Source organism: Filobasidium floriforme (assembly GCF_021052385.1).
Source record: "Filobasidium floriforme strain CBS 6241 chromosome Unknown HD553scaffold_8, whole genome shotgun sequence".
NCBI lineage: Eukaryota > Fungi > Basidiomycota > Tremellomycetes > Filobasidiales > Filobasidiaceae > Filobasidium > Filobasidium floriforme.
Genome location: NW_025763629.1, coordinates 774,056 through 791,389, shown reverse-complemented (window position 1 = coordinate 791,389; position 17,334 = coordinate 774,056). Strand labels below are relative to the sequence as shown.

The window sequence follows — 17,334 nt, the reverse complement described above, 5'->3', positions numbered from 1 at the left end:
GTTCGTTCGAGGAACCGCGAAGCGTAACCGGATATGCCTCTTTTGGTCGTTGATCCACTTCGATTTATGCTTCCGAACCGAAAAAGCCACTGCTCTCCGTCACCTGACGTATATCGCTCGGATATTCCTCTGAAGTCGGACCCTCGTGACCATGTGCGAGTCTGGTTATAGAACGTTCCAAGGTGGTGACAACCACACACAGCCTTGGCAAACAAACGAGCTGCCTGCTGTCCCTGTGTCGGATCTGATCCGAGAGCTGCGTCGAGGCTTGTCGGCTCGGTTCAGGCCCAACGGATCTCATCGCTGAAACGAGCCAGGACGTCATCGGAAGCATATTCGAGATTCCTGACATGCGACCCGTCGACCCTCTCGAGGTAGACCAGGTACCGTGTATGCGGTACAGGTGAACGTGTGCCCGAAAGACCATATGCGCTGTGTACGTATGTACCCTGTGACCTGTGATCACTGTGATCCATAGGCCACAGGTTGACTACACAGCCTGTTCGAAGAAGGCTCCCACCTTGCCCAAAAGGGTGCGTTCGCGCTTCTCTCTTCAATTCGGATCCGGCCGGACCCGGAGGCGCATCGTGGTACATCCTTCACCTGACGAACGATATGTCAGCAGGACTCCATGTACCTTCGGGGTCTTCAAAGGAAGACGTCTTCGACATAGCCGAAAGGAGGTTTACGTTCTCGCCAGCTTGAAGTCCATTGACTCGAGCTGCACAGCCTCAAAAAGCGATATCCAATGTGTGGCTCTTCATCGGACTGGTCCGTCAGCACGACCGGTGTGGAGACGACTCTGTGGACACCTTGAGCCCTGAGAACGCTTCTACAGATGCACAGCTTTCGAATCGTCGGATTACGTGCTTCGATTCGTCACACCGAGCTATATCGGGAGGTTTCGTTCGAAGTCGTGCTCTGCTCGACCATGCGTCAGATATCAGGCTGGACAGGTGTTCAGGTGAATTGGGAGTTTGTTCAGAAGCGAGGCCCGGTGCGTAGTCTTCGTCGGCATTCTTGGTGGCCCACCTTCAAGCCTTCAATGGACTTCGACACGAGCTTCTGAGGAGCCCCTGACAGTGAGGCGTGGCAATTCGGGAGAACGCTCGTACAGTCGAACTCGTTGTGTACTCTAACTTTTGGTGCATCCTCGTCACGATCTTTCCACTACTCCAATCTACGTCCACATGGACAGAGGTCTCGTGGGCCATCGCAATCCGTTATGATACCAGCGGAACCTGACACCGACGATTACAAGTCACGTGATCTGTGTTGAACAGGGGAAAGCGGCAAATGACCTGCAATTGCCGCCGAGCTCATCTCCTCCCGCCAAACGTTTTTCGCCCAGTATTATAGTTCGTCCCTGATCTTTTGTGCTCGACTTGATGATCTGATGAGATGGTCCATGGCTATTGTATGCGGGAACGTCTGTCTTGACGAGATGTCGATGGTGGTGTTTGAAACATGAATGCTGCCCCGCCTGGGTGTCGACACGGGTGATCGCACGCGAGGGCCATGACGAAGGACGACGTCCCTCGCGAGAGATCGAGACCGGACCCTTTAGCTCTTCTGGACATGGCTTGTACAGAGCTTGTAACACCTCAACCAACTGTAACATCTCAAGTTCCAGAGCCCTGGACTACCTCGCGTCTTGCGTTCCATAATAGCCATAGACGACTCGCCGCAGGCTCCAGAGGAGACAGTTATGATACCCACCTAGAAGCGAGGAGCGACCTGAATCAACCTAATAAGGTTCGAGATTTATAATACGAGCATAGAGATAGAAGCGGGCATCCAGCATACGAAACCTCCTCGATTCTCCCTTCTCCATCCACCTTATCCGTCAATCCGATGGACCTGAACGATCTGCACCACAGGGGTGGTCCACACTCTTCCGAACACGATTTCGATTTCGAATTCAAGATCGATTTCGCTTCGAAGGGCTTGTACGATGTCAAGCAGCTCGAATCCACCAGAGAATCTCCCTGGCTACAGACGGGCCAGACGATCCGAGTACTACAGGGATTAGCAAAGACGAATAGGAAGCGACTGAAAGCTTGGGAGAATGGGGGCTTCGAGCCCGGTGCCGGGCCTGATGGAGCACATCGGGATGGGTTAGAAGATCAGGTGGATGAGGAGGTGGAAGTCTACTACCAGATCTTCGTGGGTCCAGATCAAGCAGGTGAGTGCTCAAGATGTTCGATGGAATAGGCTCGCTTCGGCTCACGTGTGATTCGACTTCGCTAGCTATCCGAGCTTTCCATAGCGATAGAGCGAGGTTTCACGACCTATCCACCGCTGGATTCCCTTACCTACAAACACACCTTGCTTTCCTTGACGACCTCCAGTACTCTGGTTTGTGGACGATTACCGAAATACCTTCGTCGTACACGAAGCAGTTAACCACCGAGAACATGGGATCTTCCAGCCTCTTGTCTTCGCCTGCAAACGGTCCCAGTCCCGTAGATAGCGGAGCAGTAACGCCCACGGTGGGCTCGAAGAGCGATACCATCTCGTCCGGTCGCCTGTCTCCCTTTGAATCCGCCGAGGTCGAGGCTACGATACCACGCTCAACGGCTCCGATCTCTCTCCGTACTTACTGGAAAGAACAGGTCTTTCCTCTTCGGCAGGATGACCTGACCAACCTCGGTAGCAAGCAGGTCCAGCTCAAATTCGAAGAGTCATTGACCCGCAGCGGGCGATCGTTGGGCAAAGAAAACGGGTCGAAGAAGACGCCGAAACGGCCCAGCAGACTGAGTCGAGATTCCACGTCGGACATGATCGGGGATCAGGATGACGATCTCGAGTCTCAGCGGGGCGAGCGGACGCCGATGAACATCAAGGAGGATGACAAGGGGTTCCCTTTCGACGACACGGAGGATGGGGATACGCCGGTGAACCGATCACCGCCTCGTGGTAAAGACGGCGGTACTCGTAATCGCGCCTTTTACGTCAAGGCAGTGGAGATCTTGATCGAATTGGCCGAGTTGGTCAAGGTAAGTCGAGCATGGCATCTTCGACAATCACATCATTCGCTTACGCAATCCGCTCCTCTCGATCTCAGGATTTGCAAGAACGTAGACTGTGTATCGCGATATGCCGTCCAGATGTATTCGTCGTTCTTCAGCAAGCGGGCTCTAAACACCTTCTGGCAGTCCATACGGTTTCTCATCTGAAACCGATCAGCCGTTACGACCGAGGTCGAAAAGTCACGAAAAGGATCTACGAAGTCAACCTGGCTTCTGCGCCTGCGCAGGTGGAAAGGAAACGAACGGCCGACGAGACCGGTAGTGACGGAATGAGCGTGAGCGACGATGCCGCCATAGACCAAGCCTACGCGGAATCTGCCGGAATCGTTCGACGAGATATCGGCTTTGAACGAGACATCTTCGATGAGCATACTATGCGGTAAGCATTATGGTGGATGAGACTGAGATGATAAGGCTGACTTTGCGGTCTCCTGCTGTGTAGAGAACATCTCGCATATATCGCGCCCGAGACGGTTTCGGAGCCAGACTTTGCCTGGGGTGCGGCAGACGTCTATTCATGGGGCGCATGTGCATACGACCTGTTGACAGAGGGTCTCGCACAATTTCCGACGCCAACCGACGAGGCTGGCGACCTCCTGCGTGATGTCCATCAACACACCACGAGGAAACGATCACCTCTTAACGAAAAAGTCAAAGATTGCCCTGACATCATATCTGGGCTGATTGGAAAAGCAATGAGCTTGGATCCGAATGGTCGCTACACCGGCATGCCATCGCTCCTAGCCGATCTATACGAGATCATCGCACTCTTACGAGACGATGCCGGCCATCAACCTTATTCCCATGGAAGAGTCGATGCTCTTTCGCGATGTTCGCCACCTAACGGTCTCCTCGAACGAAACGTCCAGATCGAAGCAATGAAAGACGGGCTGGATACAGTCGAGGCAGAAGGATCCTGCAGAGTGATATGCTTTTACGGAGAATCCGGGACTGGTAAAAGCAAGCAAGTTGAAGCTTGGTTGCAAGACCGGATAAGGGAGAGGACGGCGGGGAAGCGAAACCTCCTAGTCGGTTGGGCCAAAGTGAGTTTGCAGCACATAGAGTGATAGCCCTCAGATTGGGTTGACTGATAAGCCTTCCTTATCTCACAGATGGACCAGCATCAAGTGCGACCTCTCGCAGGTATCGTCCAGGTTTTCGAAATGCTTCTTTCTGCTGTATTCAGCAACCCGCATGAGAACGCTGCCGTGTGGAAGTCGATGATCTTAGACGCTCTACCTGGACTCGGCCGCATGTTCATCGGCCTCCTATCACCGACGTGGCAAGACCTGTTGCTCGGGAAGAGATCTGACAGGGAAATTGCGGCCGTTGACTGGGAGACATACTCGCAAAGGTTCAAGATATGGGCGCGGTCTCTCTTTGCCATCTTCGCGTCTGCCCAGCGGCCGCTGGTCATCGTTATCGGTACGCTATAGCAATTCTCCGACTTGCAACGACTCAAATCTGATTTCATGCGCCCCTTTAGATGATTGGCAATGGATGGAGTCGACCGAACGCGAACTGTCAGTATCTTATATTCCTTGCAGTTTCTCTGAAAGAAATGATTTTTCGAACCGAAGTCTCTACGCAGCTGGACCGAACTGTTCGAGAGGAAGCCACTGCCCTTCACCTTGGGCTTATTGACCTACCGTGTGGAAGGCTCTCCTTTGGACATGTCACCGCTTAGCAAGGTGATAAAAATAGAATCCCTCCCGTTCTCTTTTGGAACAATCGAGACGCTCCTCGCTACAGGGTTTCATCTCGCGGCTAAGCTCGAGGACGGCTTCAGCGTTCTCGCGGAGTTCTTGAATGCTGCTACGAAGGGAAATCCGTTGTTCATCACGTTGCTATCAGCTCGACTGGTCAGGGATGAGGTCCTGGTGAGTCCGTCCGGTTACAGCATTCGATAGTTCCTATTTATCGACCTGTTCGACATTCGATAGTATTTCGACTATGAGATTGAGAAGTGGCAAGTGGCGACCGAAGTACTGCCCGCTTATTCCACTAGCGGTTCTATCGAGAAGTTCGCCCGCTGGTAAGAGCATCATGGGGATGACCACACAGCAAGTAGGCTAACCTACTTCATTCCAGGACATTATCCCGCTTGTCTGCTGATGCTCAGTCTGCTTTGAAGATGCTCTCCTGTATGCCTGCTGCTCAGGGTGCCGACTTGGGACTGCTTGCCCGGCTGCTTTCGAAGTCTCTACCTGCGGTTCGCACGTCATTTGAGAAGGCCGGGCTCTTTGGTGTGACCCGGTTCATCAATAACCATATGGTCTTTACGCACGACCGGCATCAAGAGGCAGCTAGGGCCCTCATCAGCAAAAACGAACGGTCCAGCTTCTTGTCCAACATTGCCAGAAAGCTTGAAAGGGAAGGTTCCGATTACCTCTTTGTTATGGCAGATTTGCTTGCGGAAGCGATGCCTGTCAGCCCGGTTGATTGGCCGGCGAGCGAGATCTGCGATCTAAGTAGGTCTCCGTGCGCTTTCCTTATCAACTCGACCTTTGATTATATTGAGTTGATGCATTCTTCTATCAGTGCTCGAAACTGCTAAATTGGCCGTACGGAGTGCGGCGTTCGAGGCTGCTGATCGATACGTCAAAACAGCATGCGTGGCCTTGCCGATCTTGGATGCATCCACGTGGGCGCAGGAGCCAGAACGGTGTCAAAGAGCGTGCACCCTGATGACAGCTATCGCTTCGGGCCTCCGAGATACTAAATCAGCGTTTCCTGCGGTAAGTGCTTTACTATGTCAAATCGGAATCAATACTGCTGGCTGAGTGGTTTTCGTATCATCATTAGGTTGAGATGGCTTACAATCAGAGCATCAGCGATGCAGACCGTATCGCTGCTGCGACCCTGGCTGTGAGGCTTCACCTGGTTGAATTCCACCCGCAAGGCTTATTTGAACAGGTAGATCGGGTATTCCATTTACTTGGGTCGGATTTGGTTGTCGCGGACTTTGTGGCGCGGCAAGGTGATCGGCAACTGCAATCGCCCTTAACCGCAGAAAGTTTGACTCGAGCTATCGACGCTGGCGCCGACGTCGACGAAAATGATCCGGTGCACGCAACGCTGCTCGCCTTTGTCTGCTTCATGGTCAGTTGTGGTCCCACACTATACACAAGACTTCCGCGTCACGCGGAGCCCTACTTTGACCAGGCCGCGTCCTGGATCCTGGGATCCCGAAAAGCCCTCTCTCATCCGGCTGCCGGCTATACCGTGGGAGTACGGGCTATCCATTTCGCGGCGGATGCGATGTATGACGTTGCGAGCCTCTACCTCGAGCTGGGTCAGAACATCAATTGGCGGGGCACAATATGGGAAGGGAGTTCGGACATTCCGTTCCAGGCAATCTCCTACCTCAAGGCTACGTCGATGGCCTCTATTGATTATCGATCAACATGGAATGCTGCCGCCCTCTCCAATTCGACGGACATCCTGATATATATCAGTGCCATCGAATGCAGTAGCCTCATCCTTTCGGGAAGAAGCATTCCTCTCTTGGCTGAGCGCGGAGCCGCCAGCCTGGTTCAATTAAAGAACGACTTGGCACACGAAGTCCGGCCTTTCCTAACCTCATATTCTCAGCTTGCAGCCAATCTCACTGACAGTACTGGCAGTCGGGATCTTTATCGCCTCGACGGGGATATCCTGGATTGGGCTGAAGCCGAAGGAATGGACAATCATGGGGAATTGATCGGTGTTTCTTTCTGGTCCGTAGCGCTTCTCAATGCGGTGCTATTCGGAGGTCCAGCAAGTTTCGTACGAGACTTGGCAAACAGGACCAGAAGACACCACGACGGATTCAGGGGCCTCATCAATCACTTTACATATCTATTGACCTTCAGCTGGTATGCCTTGGAATACGATGCCGAAGAGGATGAGATCTTGGCGGAAGCCCACGAAGCATTCGCTTCCTTCCCTCTCAATGTCGACTTCCAAGGCTTGCGCTCCGGCCTCTTCGCGCTCCAAAGCCTGAAATCATTACGTGCGAAAAAGACGACGTGGTCAGATGCTCTTGCTCACGTCGAGACGGCTGTGAGATCGCTCTCGACGTCTACAACTTGCCATCTGGCTACGGGATGGCTTTGCATGAGTGCCGCTCGACATCTGCGGAATGGAACGGGCCTGTCCAAGCGTATATGGGGCGGATTTGCTGCGGACGCAAATCAGGCGTTTCAACGGTGCGGAGCCACCGCGCTATCGATTAGCGTCATCAACGAATTTCCCGAGGTTTTCAACGTGTCAACAACGGAACCATTGACGCTACTCCCTTTCAAGTCTCAGGCAGCAACGAAAGAATCTCCTAAACTGGGTAGTCCTAGCACATCGTCAAGCGATGTCATGTCCAATAACAGCGACTCCAAACAAGCGCTTTTCGTTAGCGAAGAGTCCGCTCCGGGCATCTCACAGCGTCTTAACATCGAAGGTATTCTCAAGTCGTTCCTAGCGTTTGCGACCGAGAAAGACAGCAAGATGCTCTTGAGGAGAGTATTGGGTATCTTAATTCAGATGACTCGGGCCGATACGGCTTTCCTGGCGTTGCAAAACGCATCAACGAACAAATTGCATCTCCGGGGCGGTGGGTCTCACTCAAGCATTCAAACGTACGATCTGCCAGTCTCGGACGCTTCCAGTATATGTCCGGCAAAATTACTCCTCCATGTGGCCCATTCGCGCAAGGTGAGCCATATGATCTCGCTTGTCATTGCGGTTACCTTGACTTATCTGAACCCCGTCGTCACAGCCCATAGATTCGAATGATACGGATCAAAAAATCCCGCTCATCCGCGATGGCTACTTCAGCTCTCCTTCAACGAAACACGTCCTCGCGGTTCCCCTCTTCATCCAGAATCAGTTCTCCGGCGCGATCTGCATAGAAGGTAGCTTGCTCAGGTTTTCCAGCTCGGTGAAGTCCCATGTCGAGCTGCTTGCAACGTGAGTGGGACGAGGTCAGTTCGCTGCTTGTTTCGGTTTCTGACTCTTGCACGGCGTCGTTAGTTTCGCTGCGATCGTCCTAGAAAGTCACGATGTCACTGCCTCTTTGGAGCAGTCTGTCCGACTCCGTACCTCTCAGTTAGAGCAGGCGCTCACGCATCGACAGACGTTCATATCTTCTATCACGCACGAGGTGAGAACGAGCTGTCTTGGTCACGAGCGTCTGGCACTAATCCTCTTCGGCGCGCAGTTACGAACACCTTTGCACAGCATCAGGTAAGCTCCTGCATTACTACCGCAATGATTGTTTTACAGCTAAATCAAAGCATCTTAGCTCTTACACGGCGATCCTCGAGAACACCCCCGACCTTCATGATGACCAGAAGGAGAACGTCGCCGGGATCCGGTCGTCTGCGGAGGACTTGCAGCGTATCATCACCGACGTGCTCGACCTCAGCAAGCTCGAGAATGGATCCATGCAGATCGAGACCGTCAGTTTCGACCTTAGGCAGGTGGCAGAAGCGGCGCTCGACTCCGTTGCGAATCTCGCGCACACGAAGGATCTGGAGATCTTACTGGATAATACTGTGGAAAACGATCCCGCCAAGAATTTATTGGGGGACCCTTTCAGAATCAAGCAGTGCTTGCTCAACTTGCTTGGGAACGCGATCAGGTTTACGGAAAAGGGTCAGATCCGTCTCAAGTGGACACTGGAAGCATCGCCCGTAGGTGGCGAAACCCTCACCTTTAGCGTTTCGGACACGGGTATAGGCATTCCGGTCGAATCTAGGCAACGCCTCTTTCAGCCCTTTTCACAGGTTGATGCGAGTATTCAGCGGAAATGGGGAGGTACCGGGCTCGGCTTGTCCATCACGCACAATCTGGCACACATCATGAAAGGTTCTGCCTGGTGCGAATCGGTCGAAGGCAAGGGGAGCACCTTTTTCTTTTCGGTCGTTGTGCACTACGACAACAAGGTGGCGGTCTCGACTTTCCGACGTGAGAACAAGCCGCACGTACTTTTGCTTTGCCCTCCGTCGGCAACGACAGACAAGCTGGCGCGAAATATCCAGGGGATGAACGGGAGAGCCACAATCACGACGCCAGCCAATGCTTCAGATTATCTAGCCGACATCAACGCCGTCGTGCTGGACTCGGCATATAGTGATGCGGTACCGTTCGTAAAGAGGCTAGGGAATGAGCGCCCTGATATCAAAGTGAGGCGGCGCTTCATCCCGCCGTCATGACCGTTTTGAGTCAGCTGATCCCGGACTGTTACACTTGAGTACAGGTTACCCTTTTAGCTGAGCTGACAGATAAGGCAGCGCTTTTGAACCGTTTGGCCGATCCGACCGCCCGGATCATTACCAAGCCAGTCAAGGCCGAAGCCATTTACGATTTCCTCGATCTCTCTGTCTCTCGCTCTTCTACCGCCGCTGTCAACAAGCGGATCAAGCCGGTTGCTATTATCGACAAGGACACCGCTTCTGTGAGTCTCTTGTCGTTTTGCGCTGATACGTCCGAGCTTTCTGACCCGGCGAGACCGTGCTTAGCGTCATCCATTGAACATTTTATTCGTGGATGACAATCCCATCAACCGTGCTGTGGGACTGAAGGTGAGCGGTTGCAATAGATGCTACCCGTTTGCTTGTGATCTGATTCGTATTCTTCGGGAACAGGTGCTCAAGAAGTTTGGATACCTATACGTAGATACAGCCACCAACGGCCTAGAGGCCGTTCAAGCCGCCGAGAACACGAAATATGATCTGATCTTGATGGATCTGCAGGCGAGTCGAGGCGCAACATTATACTTCCATCGGTTTCATACTTTCACCACATGCTGACATGCAGACTGTTCATATCGTTACAGATGCCTGTAATGGACGGTCATACCGCCATGAGCAAGATCTCCGCGAGCGAAAAGGCAGGACAGCCGCAGATCGTAGCCTTGACAGCCAACGCAGATACTGTGAGTCATTCAAGCGTACATCACTCCAGTCATCTCCAGACTGATATAGCATTTCGTTCCAGACAACCCGAGATCTGTGTATGGAACAGGGATTCCATGGCTTCTTAGGGAAACCTCTCGTCATCAGGGAACTGGACACCGTCTTTGAGACTGCGCATAGGGTCAAGCTGAGCCATTCGCAATGATCGATTTCTTGAAAGGTCGATCGCACTGTATACACATACCAGCTATCGCATCAGGAACCAAAGCAAGCGCCATCCATAATCCGTCTGTATACAGCATTCTGCATATAGCTTGTAGCCATCGGCATCGTGAAACAGGGTTGTAGCATATATGTTATTGTAGCACGATCGAGAATGGTAGTCTAGGGGTATAAAAGCGCGCAACGTCACGTCGCGCTTGGACTGACTACTAACTAGCCTGAGGTCGTGTCGTAGCGAATGTCAACGTCAAAGTTGTATGATCACGACCTCGAGACACTGCTGTTGGCTGCCACTTTCTGTACGGCACAAAACAACACAAACATTCTGCCCAGAATGAGGGTCTTCGGCTTCGTCCTTTTAGCATTGAGCCTCGCAGGAATCGCCCTGGCGTAAGTGGAGAGGCCGTTCCTCCAGTACGGAGTAGTTCCGCTGCTGACCTACTTGTCGTGCGACACTTTCAGATGGACTAAAGAGTAAGCAGAGGACCCGGCTGCAGAGTCAGCATGATGACGCCACTGATCTGATCACTTCCTTCGTAGAGATCATGAAATCTTCGACCTGGTAACAGCTCTGGAGACCGCCGAGGGCAAGGGGACGTCGTTCTACTCGTTCTTGAATGTCACCCCCAGTGCTACGCTCGATCAGATCAACAAGGCTTATAGGAAGAGGAGCATGGTGTTGCAGTAAGTGTGAACGCAAGGGTGTCAACGCTACCGTTTCTAATCCTTGCTGTATGCCGTGACCCGACCTCAGCCCCGACAAAAATCGTAACGTGCCCGATATCCAAGCTCGATTCGCTCGTCTTGGAGTCATCACGAACATTCTGCGAAATTCGGAAGAGAGGGCTCGATACGATGTGAGCAACTGCTAGCAAGCCTTGAAGAAATCACCTTGGCTTATTCCCATATAACTCGACTCTCGCAGCACTTCTACAAGAATGGCATCCCTCGATGGAGAGGAACCGGCTACTACTACTCTCGTTTCCGACCTTCCTTGGTCCATGTCCTCGTCTTTTTGGCCTTCCTGACTTCTGTCATTCACTACGTCATCCTCTACATGCGAGAGAAGAGGGACCAAGGTCGGGTCGAGTGGTTCGAGAGGAGGGCTCGTGAATTGGCTTTCCCCGGTTTGACCTCTGGAGGTAGCGGTACCAGCACCCCTCTGCCCGTTGAAAAGGCCGAAGTCGTCGCCGACGTCTTGGGACAGCTCGATTCCGCAGAAGTTGAGACCCCTACCGAAGCCGAGCCCAAACTCACCCGTCGTCAAGCCCGTTCCCGTGAGGGTCGCAAGGAGCTGGCCAAGTTCAAGACCGAAAAAGAGCAGCCGGCGCAAAAGGCTCGACCTGTCACCCCGGTCGTCGCCGAAACGAGCGAGAAACGACGCAAGGTTAGGGTTCCTTATGTCGAGGATGGTCCTCAGGGTGGACCCGTGCTTGATCTTGTGGTCAACGGGGATGGGGATGTATTGCTCGTGAGTACGACTGTATGTTTCGTATGGCCATTTCGCAAGACTGATGATCTTGCCCAACCCGTTAGCCTGGAGACATCCCTCTCCGATCTCAAATCCGAGCTGCGTCTTACAATGACCTGTGGCCAGTCGCTCTCGCTCGCTCAATTTACACCAAGTTCAACTCACCCTCTGCTACCGCGGAGGATGCGGACGAGATCGACGAAAATGACGAGATGGAAACCTCGACTGTGGCCAAGAAATCCGGACGAAAGGCCAGCAAAAAGCCTCGTTCGTTAGCGAAACGAGGGGTGAACGGCAAGAACTGAACGGGCTGTATCGATCGTTGAACAATGAACATGCATACCCTTTCAATAGCGTCTCCAAACTGTCGTATCATCTGAGTGTTTCTCGAGGCTATCAGGTTTTGCCCTGATGGATGCGGCAAAATGAGGATGCTGCTCCATGAAAGCTTGTAATCTTGCCCTCTCCTCTTTGGCAGTTCTCTTGTATGTCCGAATGTAAACCTTGAACGCCTTTTCTGACCCTGAATTTGTGTTGGCACAGTACTTGAGAGCTGGTGGCTGGGTGAGGTGGGATAGGGGTCCAGGGTGAATTGTTTGAGCCATTCTTCAATCGAGTTGTTGAGACAGTTGCAGAAATTGTCTGACAAGGGTACTTGACCATGGCATTTTGCAATGTTGTTGAGTAGGTCTTTGGTGTCGTGCTCTATGGCATCAGGGAATTTGTCACATCGGTGTGACAGTACTTCTCTATGTGCTTGCCATCAGGTATGGCAAACTCGATCGGGAATTCGGATTGCGTTGTGATCGGGAAAAATCCCTTTCCATCGCTCGCGTCTTTCGCCCCGAGCCATCCGCCATCAATTCCACGGGGATGTATGAGGTGTCTTCGAAATAGCGGAGTCCGTGGAGCCTGTCAAATTCATTGCCATCCTACATGCCCTCCAAGGGCTCTCTGCTTGCTGTCAATCCGCTCAAGCGCTCGTTCCCGTAAATACATTCGTTTAATATTATCTCTCCATTTTCACTCTGTACAAGCGGCTCATCGCCTTCCATACGTCGCCCAAGCCCCTTTGCCCTCCTGTTCGAGCAAGACCCCCGCGCTGCGCTTGGCATCGAGGAACAACGAGTTCATCTCGCCGATATCCTGAACGTCGATCTGGTTTCGGCCAGACATCTTGGCGATGATCGAAGCTGGAGTGAGGAGTTGCAGGGCATATCTATAAAAACAAGTAGCCGAAGATGAAGAGGTTTCAGCTCCGAGTGCGATGATGGCAGACACGCTCCCGTTCTGACCCCATCGCCACGAGACTCACCGCAACGAACTGTTCACCCCTTCCTCTGCCAGCTTGTCCAAAGCCTCTGGACTGACGTCCAACCCTTCGACCCTACACCTCGTCTCCAAGACGTGCTTGACCTCGTCCCGCTTGTACGGGTACGTCCTGACGATCATGCACCTATCCAGGAGGTCCATGGGGATCCCGTGTGGGCTGACGATCCCCGCCTGACCTAGCCCCTCGGTCTCTGTACCTCGGATGACGCAGTTACCGCGATTGGAAGCGAGGACGACGTAGGGCGACATGGGGGATTCCAGAGCTCGGTTGAGAAAGGTGAAACATTCCATGTCGAGCATGTGGACTTCGTCGATAAAGAGCACACCGGGGACGAGCTCGGCGACCCCCTGTTCGATGTATCGATCGACGACCTTGTTGATCTCCCTCCTGAGCTTGTCGGTGATCTCGGTCCGTCCCCCCCTGACGAGCTGTCCCATGACGCTCATGATGTCCTGCCCACCCTGAGGTCTCGCATTGGCCATGTCCAGGTCGTGCAGGGTCACGTCCTGTACGATCTCTTTCCTCTTGTGCACGTCCCCCTTGGGCAACGGGACGTACTCTTCCGCCTCCAAGTCATACTCGGTCGCATACGCATCGCTCCTCCCGACCCGCTTGACGGCACCGGTGTTGGCTTCGATGTAAATGACGTCCCCTACGACCACTCGTTCCTTTTGCAAGCTCTCGTAGATGGTCGGGTCGAGCCTGAGCTGTTTGGTCCCCTTGGCGGTCTTGAGGCCGACGATGACGTGGGAGATGGTCTTGCCGTACCCAGAAAGGGGGTTCTCGGCTTCGGCCGGAGTGAGCTCGGTCACCTCTCCCTCGTAGACTTCTTTCGTCTCCTTTATCCGAAGGCCTGCGTGAGGCGGATGTTCAGCAGACTCAGGGAACGTCAGTAACGCCTCCTGGACTGCGAACAAGACTCTCGACCTGTATGGAACACTCACCGATAGCTCTCCTGAACCCTCCGCTGAGCACTTCGGTCTTTTTCACTTCCCCGCTGAATACCTCGCTTCCGACCATGGGGCAGAAGGGCACTCGTGCTCCTAGTTCCTGAGAGAGGGCTAGGGAGAGGGCGGTCTGAGCCATACAAGTGAGGGGTTTGGTGTGGGATAGTCGATTTGATGATAAGTGATGTCCGGGTGGTGGAATGCGGTACGGGGATCGAAAGGAAAAGATAAAGGGGCAGCAAAGGAAGGTATGTATAAGTCAGTAGTCGAAATCGAGCTATAACCTTTATGGCAAGCGACCTCGAACTCACCTTCCCAGTTCCCGGCGGTCCTACCAACAACAACGGCCTCCCCGAATATTTCCCACTCCTCAGCAACCCCAGATGCAAACCCAAAGCTTCCCTCGCCTGCGCCTGTCCTACGAACCCTTGACCGGTAGGCAGGGCGTGTCCCTCGGGAGAGAGACCGAGACCTTTGATGTGCGAGTGAGTGTGGATACGAGAGTCCTTGTTCGGCACCGGGGCTGGGTTTGTGGAAGAGGTCGTCGTGGCAGGAGCCGGGGTGGTGGAAGGACCTGCGGTGGCAGGAGCCATGGTGACGTCCGAGGTCATTTTTTTGAGGTTGCAAAGTGTCGTCTGCTGGTCGCTCTTTTTCGTGTATCCGAGTTGAGACGCTTGTTTCCTTTCAACTTCTGATTCGAGGAGCTGTTTGGTGGTGTTTTCTGCCTTGGTTTTGGAATGTATGAACAGGTTACAAAGTGTAATCAAGAAGGATGTCCTCTACGACATGAACCCCCTCTAAAGCATTTGATCACGTGACACATGCTCTCGCTCGTGTTTTTGGGATTTTCCCTTCCGAGAGAGAGGAGGAGCAGTTGCTTGATAATTGACTTCAACTTCACATTCAACCATCTGTTCATCCTCTGCACCACCCCCTCTCTCCTCTTCTGGCTCTGAAAACGTATACCCAAACTCTCCACCTTTCATCCCAACCCCCCATCTTGCAACGTACGACCACCAACATGTCCTCTACCACCTTCCTCTCGCCCGACCAGGCCTTGGCCACCCTCAAAGAGTACGAGTCCGGGGACGGTCTCTCCTTGAGAGAGTTGATGGATACCAGGAGGAACGGACAGGGAGGGTTGACTTATAACGATTTCTTGGTCTTGCCCGGAAAGATCGATTTTCCCGTGAGTAGGCGCGAGAGGTTTGGAGCTGGTCCGGGGCTAGAGGGGGGTTTCGGGTTTGAGAGCTGATCGTGGTACACACACACTCTCTTCCTTGTCTTGCACCCGTCTTTCTCCTCTCCTTGTCCTATTTCTCAACATGCAACTCGGACTCGATTTCTGCAGGCCTCGGAGGTCTCCCTCCAGACCAAGGTGACCAAGAAGATCACCCTCAACAGCCCCTTCCTCTCTTCCCCCATGGACACCGTCACCGAGACTCAGTGAGTGCAGCCTGCATTCAAACCTCTCTTTTTCTGTCCTTTCATCTCGGATCGAGAATTCGTTCGGAAGCTGATCTGGGGAAACCTCTTACCTTATCTGTTTCTCTTATTTCATCTGCGTAGGATGGCCATCGCCATCGCCCTCCACGGAGGTCTCGGAATCATCCACCACAACTGTTCCGCCCAAGAACAAGCCGCCATGGTCAGGAAAGTCAAGAAGTACGAGAACGGCTTTATTACGGATCCCATCTGTTTGGGAGCCGGGGATCTGGTCGAAGAGTGAGTTCTGAGCCCGGTTCGAGGAGGATAATTGTGGGGTGATAGAAGGGCGGCAGTGAGGAGGAGGATCGAATGTTGATCTGGGCGACAATGAATAGCGCGCTGGAGATCAAGGAGAAGCTCGGATTCGGAGGTATTCCCATTACTGGTGAGTTGGCATGGTACCTCGTTTCATCGTCGTGAACACGAGCTCACGCCCAAATTCTGTCGCCCAACCCCGTAGAGACCGGCAAAGTCGGCGGCAAGCTCCTCGGAATCGTCACCGGTCGAGACGTCCAGTTCAGGGACGCCTCTGCCCCGCTGGCCGACGTCATGACGACCGACCTCGTCACCGGCAACTCGGGCATCTCGTTGCAAGAGGCCAACCAGATCATCCGGGACAGCAAGAAGGGTAAACTCCCCATCGTCGACGCCCAGGGCAACTTGGTCTCCCTCTTGGCCCGATCGGACCTGTTGAAGAACCAAAACTTTCCCCTGGCCAGCAAGTTGCCCGAGAGCAAGCAGTTGTACTGTGGAGCTGCCATCGGGACCCGAGAGGCCGACAAGGACAGGTTGAGGTTGTTGGTCGAGGCCGGACTCGACGTCGTCGTCCTCGATTCGTCCCAGGGAAACTCGATCTACCAGATCGAATTCATCCAGTGGATCAAGTCGACCTTCCCCGACTTGCAGGTCATTGCCGGAAACGTCGTCACGAGGGAACAGGCCGCACAGCTCATCGCCGTCGGTGCCGACGCCTTGAGGATCGGGATGGGTTCCGGATCGATCTGTATCACCCAAGAGGTCATGGCCGTCGGTCGACCCCAGGGTACGGCCGTTTTCGCCGTCAGCGAGTTTGCCCGCAAGTTTGGCGTCCCTACCATCGCCGACGGGGGTATCCAGAACGTCGGGCACATCGCCAAGGCCCTCGCCCTCGGTGCGAGCGCGGTCATGATGGGAGGCATGTTGGCGGGGACCACCGAATCCCCCGGTGAATACTTTTACCACGAGGGCAAGCGTGTCAAGACGTACCGAGGCATGGGATCCATCGAGGCCATGGAACATCAAAAGAAGAAGCCCGCCTCGGGGGTCGTCGCTGCCAAAGTCAAGGCCGCGGGGATCTCGGTCGCTCCTTCCGGGGACGACAATGCCGCCACGGCCCGATACTTTTCCGAAGCCGACGCCGTCAAGGTCGCCCAGGGTGTCAGTGGGGACGTCGTGGACAAGGGTCCGTTGAGCAAGTTTGTACCGTACTTGTACACCGGGTTGCAGCATTCGTTGCAGGACGTCGGGGTCAAGAGCGTCGAGCTCTTCAGGGAGGGTGCCGACAAGGGTCAGGTCAGGTTCGAGCTGTGAGTCCGGGCGTGGGGTCTGAAGTCTTCGCTACGGGTGATCAGAGTACTGACACGAGTGATGTTACGATTTGCAGCCGAACCGCCTCTGCTCAGGCTGAAGGAGGTGTTTCGAACTTGCACTCGTACACCAAGAGGTTGTTTGCCTAGACCTAGGACGCGCGCGCGAGAGATGATGAGGAGTGTCTTGAGTTGTAATTTGTCCGAAACGGAGTTTGGTTTCCCCTCCTCCTATTTTTTCACCCTCCAATTCTTGGTAGTTTTTCATGAAATGACGATATAGACAACATATGTGCAGAACTGAGGTGATGGTGCAGAGAGATTGGGTGTGGACAGTCTGGGAGAAGCAAGTTGTGTGTGGTCGCCTCTCTCGGATCCGGAAA

The 17,334-nt window shown here is 53.6% G+C and overlaps 4 protein-coding genes across 4 annotated transcripts; 3 read left to right on the top strand and 1 right to left on the bottom strand.

Annotated features, from left to right (window-relative positions):
- Positions 1–1,854: 1,854 nt before the first annotated feature.
- On the top strand, positions 1,855–10,130 carry HD553DRAFT_341366 (uncharacterized protein; the record flags this gene model as incomplete). Its single annotated transcript, XM_046182627.1, has 20 exons — positions 1,855–2,185; positions 2,251–2,999; positions 3,068–3,411; positions 3,475–4,075; positions 4,145–4,457; positions 4,519–4,555; positions 4,624–4,912; positions 4,976–5,067; positions 5,124–5,503; positions 5,574–5,770; positions 5,838–7,721; positions 7,786–7,976; positions 8,040–8,169; positions 8,227–8,252; positions 8,311–9,193; positions 9,268–9,465; positions 9,530–9,592; positions 9,656–9,682; positions 9,847–9,945; positions 10,008–10,130. The coding sequence occupies 20 exons, from the start codon at positions 1,855–1,857 to the stop codon at positions 10,128–10,130; spliced, it is 6,957 nt and encodes a 2,318-aa protein (XP_046037549.1).
- Positions 10,131–10,392: 262 nt separating this feature from the next.
- HD553DRAFT_309796 (uncharacterized protein) lies at positions 10,393–11,982 on the top strand. The gene is made up of 6 exons (XM_046179756.1): positions 10,393–10,537; positions 10,610–10,621; positions 10,688–10,831; positions 10,902–11,004; positions 11,073–11,618; positions 11,684–11,982. The coding sequence occupies exons 1-6, from the start codon at positions 10,482–10,484 to the stop codon at positions 11,921–11,923; spliced, it is 1,101 nt and encodes a 366-aa protein (XP_046037548.1). The 5' UTR covers positions 10,393–10,481; the 3' UTR covers positions 11,924–11,982.
- A 547-nt stretch (positions 11,983–12,529) lies between these two features.
- HD553DRAFT_295147 (RuvB-like helicase 1) lies at positions 12,530–14,625 on the bottom strand. Its single transcript, XM_046178483.1, has 4 exons — positions 14,210–14,625; positions 13,896–14,028; positions 12,934–13,804; positions 12,530–12,837 (listed from the first exon to the last, which is right to left on the bottom strand). Exons 1-4 carry the CDS (start codon positions 14,507–14,509, stop codon positions 12,660–12,662), a joined length of 1,482 nt encoding a protein of 493 aa, XP_046037547.1. The 5' UTR covers positions 14,510–14,625; the 3' UTR covers positions 12,530–12,659.
- Positions 14,626–14,811: 186 nt separating this feature from the next.
- Positions 14,812–17,251, top strand: HD553DRAFT_309792 (IMP dehydrogenase/GMP reductase). The gene is made up of 6 exons (XM_046179755.1): positions 14,812–15,087; positions 15,250–15,344; positions 15,468–15,623; positions 15,722–15,771; positions 15,847–16,951; positions 17,029–17,251. The coding sequence occupies exons 1-6, from the start codon at positions 14,920–14,922 to the stop codon at positions 17,099–17,101; spliced, it is 1,647 nt and encodes a 548-aa protein (XP_046037546.1). The 5' UTR covers positions 14,812–14,919; the 3' UTR covers positions 17,102–17,251.
- Positions 17,252–17,334: the final 83 nt, after the last annotated feature.

Coding starts and splice junctions, on each gene's coding strand:
- HD553DRAFT_295147 (XM_046178483.1), bottom strand. CDS start 14,509: ATGACCTCGGACGTCACCATGGCTCCTGCCACCGCAGGTCCTTCCACC. Junction 13,805..13,895: donor AGGGTTCAGGAGAGCTATCG/GTGAGTGTTCCA, acceptor CGCCTCACGCAG/GCCTTCGGATAAAGGAGACG. Junction 12,838..12,933: donor GGGGTGAACAGTTCGTTGCG/GTGAGTCTCGTG, acceptor TTGTTTTTATAG/ATATGCCCTGCAACTCCTCA.
- HD553DRAFT_309796 (XM_046179756.1), top strand. CDS start 10,482: ATGAGGGTCTTCGGCTTCGTCCTTTTAGCATTGAGCCTCGCAGGAATC. Junction 10,832..10,901: donor AAGAGGAGCATGGTGTTGCA/GTAAGTGTGAAC, acceptor ACCCGACCTCAG/CCCCGACAAAAATCGTAACG. Junction 11,005..11,072: donor AAGAGAGGGCTCGATACGAT/GTGAGCAACTGC, acceptor CGACTCTCGCAG/CACTTCTACAAGAATGGCAT.
- HD553DRAFT_309792 (XM_046179755.1), top strand. CDS start 14,920: ATGTCCTCTACCACCTTCCTCTCGCCCGACCAGGCCTTGGCCACCCTC. Junction 15,088..15,249: donor CCGGAAAGATCGATTTTCCC/GTGAGTAGGCGC, acceptor CGATTTCTGCAG/GCCTCGGAGGTCTCCCTCCA. Junction 15,345..15,467: donor GACACCGTCACCGAGACTCA/GTGAGTGCAGCC, acceptor TCATCTGCGTAG/GATGGCCATCGCCATCGCCC.